The sequence below is a fragment of the Gekko japonicus genome, unplaced genomic scaffold (genome assembly GCF_001447785.1).
Source record: "Gekko japonicus isolate JY-2015 unplaced genomic scaffold, Gekko_japonicus_V1.1 scaffold144, whole genome shotgun sequence".
Lineage (NCBI taxonomy): Eukaryota > Metazoa > Chordata > Lepidosauria > Squamata > Gekkonidae > Gekko > Gekko japonicus.
Window position 1 is genome coordinate 456965 of NW_015162478.1, and position 12768 is coordinate 469732.

Genomic DNA, 12768 nt, shown 5'->3' on the forward strand with positions numbered 1-12768 from the left:
ACATGCGCAGTTCGGCAGCCTCCCCCTCCTGACCGTGGCTTCCTCCCCGGCATCTGATCGTGCCAGGGAGCAACGGCGCCGCGGCTCAGGGGATCCATGGGATCCCGCCGCGGCGTCTCTATTTTGGTGCGGCTCTGATTAGCCGCACTTTGCCCGTTGTTTTTTCTGCCGTGTGGCAGGGACCTGACTCCATTTATTGATATAGTTAGGTATTCATTCCCTGCTTTTCTTCCCAATCATGGGGACTCAACGTAGCTTCCACCATGGCGCTCCCCTTCTCCATCATATCTTCACAACCACCCTGTGAGGTAGGCCAGGCTGCTAGAGAGTGACTGGCTCAAGGTCACCCAGGGAGCTTCCACAGCAGAAAGGGGATTCAAATCTAGGTTCCCCATATCCTAGTCTGACACTCTAACCGGCCCGGCTGCTATACGCATGTAGTCCTGAGTAGAAGAAGAGAGTGGATTTATACCCCGCCCCTCACTCAGAGTCTCAATGCGGCTTGAGGCTTACAGTCCTTTGACCTGTGGAACGTATTCTTCCTCAAGTGGGCTTGGCAACAGGCCTGGAGAAAAATATGTCCTGTCCCTCTAATAGGAGCTTAATGTGTAGAAACAGGCAGCTGAATCTTTCCATGGCCTGTGGGTAAATTACATCACCTGGCAAATAATGTCCCATTAAGCCTCTATTAAAGGGACAGGGAATTATTTTCTCCAGGCAGCTGGCAACCCTATGGCCTCCTGCCATGACCTTGGGAAGTGACTGGTGGGCTTTCAAACCTGTGAATCATTATTGTTGTTGGTTTTTCCAAAATTTAACCCGCCAAAGGGATAAGTAGTTGAGAGCTCCTTCTCTAGGGGCCCGTCCTGATGACTCATTTCAGGGATTGGGGCAGGTGGGCGTTGGGGAAGGAGACGCCAGGTCTGGCTCACAGTATTTTGTTCTCCCAAGCGAAGTATACCGACTGCTCCTTCCCACGCGGCTGTTGACTGGTTTGCAAAATGAACCCCTGCAGCTACCATCCATATGCTCAGTTTGGATCTGCCCAGTGGCAGCATGGCTCTGGAAGGCAGTGCCCGTTCCCTTCCGTGCCGCAGATGGAGAGGCGCAAGCCGCGTCCCCTTGGTGTGCTGCCTCACTTAGTTGCTTGGCTGGCTTGGCTGGGGAACCAAGCTGTCGGTGGCACTGTTCTGCGTTTCTGAGCACAGTTCAGAAGTGCTAACTGCTTCAGCCCACTCTGCTTCCCAATCACCGTCTGCACAGATGGTGGGGAATTACATGGAAACAGCAGCACAGGCTGGTTTCCAGCCATGAGTGTGAAGGTATCATGCTGTCAGATCCAGATCTAGTCCAGAGGGAGTGGAGATCGAAGCCAGAGCAGATTCTTCCACGTAATGCCAAGTTATTTAAAAAAAAACAACAACTGATAAAGCCTGAGATGCAACTCTTTTAAGCTCAGCTGTGTAAGAGCTGCGACTGTTTAGCAAAGCAGGGTGAGGGAGATTTCAGTTTGCAGCTAAAGAGATCTGACTGGGATCTGGGAGAGGAAGGCTCAGATCCTCCCCCTGGGCCAACGTAGATGTTACAGCATGAACGGGTCTGACCTCGGGTTGCCAAGTCTGGGTTGGAAAATACATGGAGACTTTGGAGGTGGGTCCAGGAGAGGGCGGGGTTTGGGGAGGGGAGGGGCTTTGGCATGGTACGATGCCATAGCGTCCGCCCTTCAAAGCAGCCATTTTCTCCAGGGGAGCTGATCTCTGGTCCGCTGGAGATCAGTTGTGAAAGTGGGAGATCCCCAGGCCCCACCTGGAGACTGGCAACCTGAAAAGTATGCAGATGGAGAGTGATTTCAGCTAAGCATACTTTTATTAGTCAGGAACAAGACGAAGCTGGCTGGCTCGCAGGCCGGCTTATATTCCCTCAGGACCCACCACCATAACACACCCCCACTTCCCTATAGGCTATTTACAGTAACCAAGAGGCCTATTGGCCTCACGGTCTGGGACCTAGCCCTCTGATTGGGCCGGTCTAGGATCCTACTGACCCATTGTCTTTAGGCACGAAGCTTGAGGTTTTGTCCCTGTGCAAGTCTGGACATGCCCGGACCTGTCAGGGCTGGATACACTACACAACCCTAGTCTGACCTGTGGTTACCAATGCTGTTTCAGAGATGAAACTGGCTACTTAAAAATGCAATGAGACCACTGCACTGTGGCACCAGGCAATCTTGTTTCCCCTTTATACCCCTACTAGCAGTAAAGCCCGTTGTGAAAGCAATACAACGGGATCTAGAAAGAGGCTCTGGGGGAGTGCTCTGGCTTTGGGCAAACAGTGTCAATTTGCTGTGGTGACCTCAGCAGGGTATAATGACAGAGTCCACTGTTTTCTCCAGAGGAACTGATCTCTGCTACCTGAAGAGCAGTTGTAATTGTGAGTAATCTGTAGCCCTCACCTGGAGATTGGCAGCAATTGTTACCCAGGACAAAATGGCTGGTTTGGAGGGTGGAGTCTATGGCATTCTACCTGTCTGAGGTCCCACCCCTCTGCAAACCCCACCCTCTCCAGGCTCCACCCCTCAAATCCCCAGGAATTTGTCAGCATGTAGTTGGCAACCCCATCTCCTTCCCAGCTAGCCACCAACCTACCATTATCTGCCCCTTTGACTTCAGCTGACTTCTGCCCTCCCTTCTGCAGAGCAGTTGTAATACTGAGTGCTCTCCAGCCCTCACCTGGAGATTGGCAACAATGGTTCCCTATGTGGGACTGACTGGTTTGGAGGGTGGAGTCTATGGCAGTGTACCTGTCTGAGGTCCCACCCCTCCTCAAACCTCACCCTCTTCAGGCTCCATCCCTCAAATCTCCAGGAATTTCCCATCTGGAGTTGGCAACCCTATCAGGATTGGCCCCAATGTGTTTTCTCCCAAAGGCCAAAGTAGGTGACAGGACCAAGCTTAGTTGCCTACCAACAGGCACTGAGGGGAATGTAGGGTTGCCAGCTCTAAGGAGGGAAATACCTGGAGGTTTGGGGGGTGGATTCTGTAGAGGGCCGGGCGACGGAGGCATCGGCCTTCTGTCGCCCGCCTTGCCCCCCCAATCTCGGCCCGGGCACCCGCGGCTCCCACCAGCGGCCGCCCGACTCCAGACTCCCCCGCGGCCACTCCAGCCAGGCGACGGAGGCATCGGCGGAGAGGGTGGGATTTGGGGAGGGGAGGGGCTTTGGCATGGTACGATGCCATAGCGTCCGCCCTTGAAAGCAGCCATTTTCTCCAGGGTAGCTGATCTCTGATCCGCTGGAGATCAGTTGTGAAAGTGGGAGATCCCCAGGCCCCACCTGGAGACTGGTAACCCTAGTCTGGCCTGTGGCTACTAATGCTGTTTCAGAGATGAAACTGGCTACTTAAAAATGCAATGAGACCACTGCACTGTGGCACCAGGCACAAAATCTGTGAGCCAGGCATCTTGTTTCTTCTTTATACCCCTATGAAACAGCTTGTTTCAGAGGGGGAAACAAGATCATCTGGTGCCCTCATACTGTGGGCCAAAAATTAGCATGAACTCTCCAGGGCTGAATTGGGAGGCAGAAGTCTTATCTCACTACAGATGCTAAATTACACGCCCCTAAGCATTTCTCCTCTTCTCTAATCAAGCTGATCATGATGTGCATTGTTCCTTTGCGTCCTGAGTCCTTTAGGGAGTGGTGTGCACACATTGCTCTTCCGCATTCTCATTTTTGTCACTCGCTTTTCCCTATTGCTTTGTGTCGTCCCCCCCCCCTTTTCGACATGTGTTTTGCTCCCTCTGGGACTACTAGAGACAGCAAAACACATTGGGTGGGGAAAAAAACTCTGAAGCAATAGGAACACACAAGTGATGAAAATCAGAATGCGGAAGAGCCCACAACAGTCTCCCAATAAGTCACAAATATATACAGGAGGTGAAAACTTCTTTTAAAAATTAATGATAGAGAGAAACTTCCTCATAGTTTGGGAAGCCTTCAGGGCATACCTCAGAGGACAAATAATCTTTCAACGTAGCTACTTAAAGAAAAAACAGAGAAAAGGAGAATGGAAATGATCACAGAAATTAGTCATTTGGAAATTTGTGACAAGAACTCAAGGAAAGAAGATAAGCGAAAATAGCTGTCTGCTTGTGATAAATTAATGTTGTGTGATGCACATTTAGTAGCGAAAGATCTGATTAATGCTAAACAAGTTATCTTTGAGAAAAGAAATAAAAATGGAAGATCTTTAGTAAGATTGCTGGCTGGAAAACAAGAAGATTGATCTTTCACAAAGAAATCACAGAAGTATTTGCTTCTTCATCTTCATCTTCTCTCTCTTTTTGCAGATTTATATAGTGATGAAAAAGTTATTTCAGTAGACATAGATACATTTTTAAAAAAATCTTTGCCCCAGATAGCCTAAAATATAGAGAACAGTTAGAAGCCCCGATTAAAATAGGAGAAGTTAAGAATGCAGTTGTAGAATTAAAGCAAGGGAAAGTGCCAGGCCAGAACAGATTTGGCGCAAAATTTTATGTTGCTTGTGAGGATGAGATTTCCCCATACTTAGTAAATTTGTATGATCAAATAAACGATGAGATTCAACCTTTAATTAATCTGGCAGAAGCCTGATTTACTGTTATTCTAAAACCTAACAAGGACCCAATAAACAAACAAATATACACCGGAACACCCCTGAACAATAGTTTTAATGCAGTGGCATAAATCTGGTTATGGCTCTCATTTGCATTACCGACAGCCGAGCACCTCTGTCATTTGTCTTCCTGTAAAGCGTCTCTAAGAAGCCCTTTTGCCATTTCCCTCGCATACTGGTTATCATAGCATCCCAGCAAGCGATCACACAGTGAACAATACAATATCGGGGGGGGGGACGTGCGGAAAGACACTAAGATAAAGAACAGAATAAGGACAATATACAAATAAGCAACTCTTAGGTACTATTCAAATTGGAGTGGTGGTAATACATGTATAGCATCTACAAATGTTGAGCAGGCAAGTACATAATAAACATATTTAGTATTCCAGTCTACTGAGGAAGAATATACGAAACGAAGTTTTGAAATCCGGAGTCTTCGTCTATAGACTTGCTTTGTACTTGTACTGTGGACTTGTTCTGTATTTGTATACCTACCTGTTGAAAGACTGGAAATACATTGTATGCTACCTGTTGGAATACTAAATATGTTTATTATGTACTTGCCCGCTCAACATTTGTAGATGCTATACATGTATTACCACCACTCCAATTTGAATAGTACCTAAGAGTTGCTTATTTGTATATTGTCCTTATTCTGTTCTTTATCTTAGTGTCTTTCCGCACGTCCCCCCCCCCGATATTGTATTGTTCACTGTGTGGTTGATCCAATCTTCTTCTTCTTCTTTTTTTTGCATGGCGACAATAATGAATAATAATTAAGTGCCATCAAGTTGCAACCTATTCTCAAGTCTGGATTTGATCCAATCTTCTTCTTTCTTTTTTTGCATGACGACAATAATGAATAATAATTAAGTGCCAACAACTTAAGCAAGGAAAGAGCAGTTTGCCATTGCCTGCCTCTGCATAGCAACCCTGGACCTCCTTGGTAGTCTCCCATCCAAGTACTAACCATGGCCAATCCTACTGACAACAACTTGCTGATCACTTGCTGGTGAGCCCTGGCCCTAGGGAGGCCTGGCTATCCTCAACTCGGGCTCTGATCGAGAGCAGACAGATATAATACAGAGAGGATATGAGAACAATCTCTAGGCTACTTCTTTGCCCTGAATCCAAAAACGGTTCCATACCTGAATACTTGGATTTGGAAAAGAGATGGCAAAGCCAGATAAGGCGTGTGTAAAATGGGTAAAAAGTAAAGGTAAAGGTTTCCCTTCCTCATCTCTGTTTCCAAGCCGAAGAGCCAGCGCTGTCCTAAGATTTCTCCATGACTAAATGCCGAGGCGCACAGAACGCTGTTACCTTCCCACTGAAGCGGTACCCAAACGTCGATTCAGGGGGGATCGCAGTTCCCCTGGATGAGGTGCAGGGGGCGGGGCACATGATGAAGCCCCGCCCCCTGCTTCCGGCTGCCCCGCTTCTGGCCCTCATTCAGCCAGGAGGAGGCAGGAGAAGAGGGAGGGCAAGTTGCTTCCTCCCCGCCTCTTCCCACCCCTGCCTGCCTAGGGCCAGGGAGGGCCTTGGCCGGGCTTCCTCGCACTCCCGCTGGCCTTGCAGGTCCACTGCCGGGCCCCTGATGTCAGGGGGTGTGGCATATGCTAATGAGTTCCCCTAGCTCTTTTTCTACGAAACGACCCCTGGCGGTACCTATTTATCTACTTGCAATTTCTTCCTTTCGAACTGCTAGGTTGGCAGGAGCTGGGGCCAGAGATGAGAGCTCACTCCATCACACAGCACTCGGGTCTTGAACTGCCAAACTACAGACCTTCCAGTCTGCAGCTCAGCATCTTAACTCCTGAGCCACCACGGCCCCTATGTAAAACGGGTATAGGACAGTAATCTATATATCTATTTATCATGCCAGCAATCTGAGGAGATCTAAATCTGTGGATCAGGCCCACACTGAGAGAAAGGATATTCTTCTCCAGACGTGGGGGAAACCCAGGTTTGAAAGAAAAAAAATCTGAAAATTGTAAAAAAAAAAAATTACACGGCTTTAAAAAAATCTTCCCTCAAAATAAAAGCATTTTCTGCACATGGGCAGACAACGCATCTACCCCCTCCTTTTTTGGCAGGCAATCACCATTGCTGACGCTGAAGTAGAGGGGCGGCCGGGAGCCATGGCAAGCCTGGCAGCATGTCCGACGAGGGGAAGGATGGTGCGACGTCCCCTATCGCCAGTACGGCTGAGCCTGGGGCTGGGAGGAGAGATGGCTGCACAGGGCTCTTGGGATCCTGCAGGGGCCTTTTCCCTGCCCACCACTGAAGGCATACAGGATGGCAGGGGGAGATACCTTGTCCCCAAAGGGGTCGAAACATCCGCTGAGGCTGCGGCACTGGCTGTGGGTGGTCAGGTGGATGAGCAGGACCTATCCTCCCCTCCCCCGTTGAAATTTGGGATGGGGGGGTTTATTCTGGGGACAAAGCTCACGGCAGGAGGAGAGTCCCAGCTAGGGGCAGCAGCCTGACCAGCAAGCTGTGCTTTCCCCAGTGCCTCTGGCTGTGCCGGCTGCCTGTTACCTTTGCCCTGGGGCTGCTTTGGTTGGACAGCAGCGACCACTGTCCTCCTCTGCTGAGTCCCACTGGCTGACTCCTCCAGGCTTCAGCTGGTGACACACAGCAGCAGCTGGCTGGCATACCCTGGGGCAGGCTGCTTAGCCCAATCCAGGCTGCACAACTGTTGGCGACTGCCGCCAGTCCAAACTGCTGGGGACGGAGCAGGGCAAAAAGAAGGGCTCTGGCCGGGTTGAGTCTCTCCCCACCATGTGCCAGGTGCTGCACAGACCTTTTTAAAAATTATTTAAAATTTTTATTAATTTTTAATTTTACAATATTGTTTTCAACAACAGTAAACACACAAGAAGGTAACCAAGGGGGGGGGGGTCGTACACTTACATAACAGATCTAACATATCCTCACACAAGAGTATCTGCTAGAGTGCAGTCAAGCTACTTTGTGAGCCTTGAAACACTGTTGAATTATCTCACATTCAAAAGAAAAGCAAGTTTCTATATACCAGATTGTTTGGAATTATCCCACTGTTTTCTAAGTAACTAATCATGGTGAACCAAACCGCCTGGAACCACTTTTGATATTTAACTGACTGCAGAGCTGATGTGTTGTAAGTGGTGCGCCCATAAATAAAACATTCCCAAATTTTCTTTTGCCAACCACATAAGGTGGGGATAGTCTTTTGTTTCCATTTTTGTGTAATAGCTGTTTTTGCTAGGGTCAATAAAGTGGATATTAACATTTCTGGGCTATTATTACTTGTAGATGGACGCCAAGGTTCCAAGAAGATGGATTCCAAGCTACACGGTAAGTGTATAATTGTTATTATTGCAATTTGTTTAATTATTTGATCCCAGTATTCCTTTATTAGGGGGCAGAACCACCAACATTCTATAATTCATTCATGTGCAGAGTTTGAATGCATCTGAGTTCTAAGGGGGGGGGTGTCTCGATCCAGATGTATTTGTGAGAGACGCCAAGACATTTTTACATACCCGTCGATCATGCGGGCCCGCATCATGAGCTCAGTCGCCTTCTCGTTGTCAGACCTACAACTCCGAAAAACATCAAAAAGGAGTACCAACAGCCACAGAAGCAACTTCGGCAGAACCCTCTTGGAGTCCACAAGCATGCTGAGAGGATGGAGAAGTTCCTAAGTCAGTAGGCAGACGCTGGAGTTAAGTTACAGCTGATGCTTTGATCTCTCAAGGTTAATGCCCGGAAATAATAAATTGTGTATGGGGGTGGGAAGTACACTGACCCCAAGTAGGGAAGCCTTCTCAGTCTGCAGGCTTATTTGCAGACAACATGGTTTGGCTGAAACTTAGAAAGATATGCAGCTCCAGTAACATCAGTCTTATATCACTTGTTCATCACCAAGATGCCTCCTTCCCACATAGAAAGCACACCGAGATCCCATTTTAAAGAAGCACAGCAAAGCCCCTTTGAAAAAGAGTCCCTCTCCCTCCTTGTCAGAAAATAGCTTCCATCCCACAATACTATTTATATAAATGCTCAGTTGTTTATGTAGGAGTCCTCAAGTGAGCTTTCATCTCCAGAAAGGTAGTGCTGAGAGAGGAGCCATTTCTGACTAGGCTAGGCTGCCATAACGTTTTGCGCATTGGACTTCCCCTGGAAGCTTCTGGTTGCGCAGAACACAGTGGGGCTCATCTTCATTTCTTTTTTTAAAATTGTAATCCACATTGAGTCTCAGTGAGAAGAATGGGCTGTGAATGAAGTATGTAAGCAAATAAATTTTTAAAAGCTTTTAAAGATATGGCCCAGTAACCTTCCAATATGTGCACCTTGAAAACACCATCTGTAATGATGCTCTGTTATGAAAATGATATATTCTAAGGCGCTTCCTTCACATTTTTTCTCTCTTTGGATCGACACAGATGTTTAGCAGGCACAAATAACAGCATGAAGCTCTGTGCGTGCCATGTAGTGCGGAAATATATTTATCCTTATTGTGACATGAGCGCAGAGCACACAGTTGGGAAACAGCTGGAATGCTGTCTGGAACAATTGTAAGACTGGGCTGGCAGGCAAGAATCAAAATAAAGTAGTCATGAAGAAACTGTAACTTGATTGGATAATACCCGTGATATTTCTAATGGGTGCCCAGTTTTAATACTTTGAAAGTGATGTCTTACTTCTTTGAAAAGTTGCTTACAAGGTACTCTCTCCTCTACTTCTGCACTCTTTATTTTTTTTAATGGGAAGAACAAAGAGCAAACATGTTTCCCACCCCAGCAAACCTATCCCAGGCAACAAGATTCCTTTCCCAATTTTCTGTATTATTTGACTGATGGTCACTCTTCTGACTGTGGGATCAGGGCTAGGTTGGTGTGTCTTGCTGGTGAACGTTCCTAGTAAATCACTGTGGCTGTTTTGCGGGGGGAAGCTGAAGCCCTCTCAACCCATGAACTGCAGGTAAGAGGAGGTGATGTGAAAGACCTCTTCCTGAAACCCTGGAGAGCTGCTGCTAGTTTGAGTAGACAATACTGACTTTGATGGACGAAGGGTCTGCTTCAGTATATGGCAGCTTCATGTGTGTTCATGTGTGTTCATGTGTGTTCATTTCCCAGTCTGAATTGGACTGTTACCTGCCTGAAGATTGTAAGTTTCACAGGGAACTCCCGCTTGACAGGACCTGCGATGGACACAGAGTGGACCACAGCCAGTGTAAAACATAGTTAGGCCTTAGAGGCCATGCTATATCATAGAATCATACAATCACAGAGTTGGAAGGGGCCATACAGACCATCTAGTCCAGCCCCCTGCCCAATGCAGGACCAGCCTATATAAGGCAAGACTTAGGGTTGCTAATTCCAGGTTGGGAAATTACTGGATATTTGAGGTGGAGCCTGGAGAGGATGGGGTTTGGGGAGGGGAGGGGCCTCAATAGGGTATACATGCCACAGAGTCCCGCCTCCAAAGCTGCCATTCTCTCCAGGAGAACTGATCTCTGTAGTCTGGAGAGCAGTTGTAATTCTAGATCTCCAGGTGCTACTTGGAGGCTGGCAACCCTATATCATACACACACACTGGGAGTGGGGGGAGAGGATATATGAATCAGGGTTGTGTGGCCAGAGAAGGTGGAACAATTCCTTCCCTGTTCACAAATGTAGTGCAATGTTACACATGATAGACAGAGTAATAAAATTGGGTTACAACATTCGAGAACACTGCGGGGGGAAATCAACGAAACTGCACAATATGCACAACGAAACTACTTTAAATTCTCTGAAGGTTACCTACAAACTCATTGGCTTCATAAGAGTGCCCTCCTGAACAGTTCCATTTTACATATTCTGCAGAACAACAGGGGTGTGTGATCCTTCCTGGAGATAAACCCAGACGGAAACACATCTGTTGCAAAGTTCATGGGATGGTTTCATGGGTACAGTTTGGCAACTTTCCCCAGAACTAAGCAATAAAAGAAAACAAAACAGGGGGAAAAGTGAAAAATAAGATCCCCACTCAGTTCTAAGAACAGGGGTACGATAAAAACTGAATACGACCTTTTTAACAAAGTAGCTTTCCAATCTTCTTAAACAGAAGTAATAGACAGAGTAATAAAATTGGGGTACAAAATTCGCGAACACTGCGGGGGGGAAATCAACGAAACTGCCCAATATGCACAATGAAGACTACTTTAAATTCTCTGAAGGTTACCTGCAAACTCATTGGCTTCATAAAAGTGCCCTCCTGAACAGTTCCATTTTACATATTCTGCAGAACAACAGGGGTGTGTGATCCTTCCTGGAGATAAACCCAGACGGAAGCACATCTGTTGCAAAGTTCATGGGACGGTTTCATGGGTACAGTTTGGCAACTTTCCCCAGAACTAAGCAATAAAAGAAAACAAAACAGGGGGGAAAGTGAAAAATAAGATCCCCACTCAGTTCCAAGAACAGGGGTAAATGTGATTATGATAAAAACTGAATACGACCTTTTTAACAAAGTAGCTTTCCAATCTTCTTAAACAGAAGCAAAGGGCTTTGGATTTGTTTTAATACCGAATCCTGCAAGTTGCAGGTGTTTTAAGGGAAGATGCCATCTTGTAACATTTCATACCATTAATGACCCAAGACAACCTGTGCTTGAGATAAGATTAACATTTTGAACAGTTCATACTGAACGTTGCGGCAAGAGTTCTGTAATGTAGGGGGTGGAACAGGAGGGGTGCAGCACCCTGTAAATTACGTAACTAATCCTCTATTCTGTTCCAGGTCTGGCATGATTTTATTTATGCCTTTATTTATAAACTGAAATATTTAAACCCTAACTTTCTGTTGTGGTTCAGGGCAGCTAACAATTCCAAGATTAAAAAACATACAAAATACCATGAAATCACATAACCCAACCCCAAGAAAACATCTGCAGCTTAAACCCCATTAAAACCCCTCACAAATAAAATGACCTACAGCATCTACAGCACCCCTTAAAAACTTCTGAAGGTGCCCCCCCACCTCCTTGGGGAGTCCATTCCACTACGTGGGAGTCACTGTAGAAAAAGCACCGGCTCAGGTCACCTTAAACAGGAACAATTAGCAGGTGGCAGACAAAAGACCACAGCCGTTGGTGGCTGGGGACAGATGGCTCTGCAGGTCCATTAAAGCAGAGATCACATAAATAACCCCCAAGAAACTTGTTCTCTTTCTGTGTTTCCGAGGAAAGCAGGCTCCACTCATGTATCACAGGATATTGTCTTATTGTTATATGACACCAAGGGCATCCAACGCATAGCCTGCAGGCCAAATGAGATGGCCCACCTGAGGTTTTTAGCTGTTCAAGTTTAATCCCATGATAATTACATAACAGAACTGGGCCATTATGAAGAATTATTGAGTAAAGGAAAGCTAGTATGAAGCCTCCAGCACCCTCAGCTCACATTTGAGTCACGTCCAATACTGGTACACCAAGTGTGGACCCCACTCAACATGGCTGCTGTCACGCATATTTCAGTGCACTTTAGCAATTGTTTGCAAGTGGGTTTTTTGTGTGCTGAAAGTGCATTATCCAACATGTGTCAAAACAGCCATGGGACATACGGTGACAATGTTGCCATGTGGGAGTTATTGAGCATATAAGATCAGGGAACAGATGCTTGGCACAGAGTCCCGTTGATCATGCGTCGTGGCCCACTACTGAAAACATTTGGATGCCCCTTTGGACTTGGAAGAGAGGAGTTCACATCTTGGTCTGGTCAGGTATTTGCTGTGGTGGGGAGTCTGTCTCTCTGTTGCTAATTCAGTGCCCCCATCTTTGCAGTGCAACGCTAAGCACAATTACACCCATCTAAGCCCATTGACTTCCATGGGCTTAAGAGAGAGTAACTCTGCACTCTTAACATCTGGCTTTTTGACTACATTGAAATGTTAGTCTTGATGATGATGTGATTTTTTTAAAAAACCAAACAGGTTTGTTCACAGAATCCAGGACTAGCATTACTCCATCTCCTTGGTCTCATGTCCTGAAATGTGAGGGAATAGACATTAATGAAACAGAGTGGCTCCTTCTTCACCTTCTCTTCAGTCGCCAGTAAGCACAGCCATATGTTCTCCTGAGATAA

The 12768-nt window shown here is 46.7% G+C and overlaps 1 protein-coding gene across 1 annotated transcript in view; it reads right to left on the reverse strand.

Moving 5' to 3' along the window:
- LOC107105776 (dipeptidase 2-like) overlaps positions 1–8319 on the reverse strand; it is a 62085-nt gene extending 53766 nt beyond the window's left edge. Inside the window, exon 1 of the mRNA XM_015405800.1 lies at positions 8179–8319. Within this exon, the coding sequence (XP_015261286.1) occupies positions 8179–8319 (141 nt within the window). The remainder of the gene's footprint in view (positions 1–8178) is intronic.
- Positions 8320–12768: the final 4449 nt, after the last annotated feature.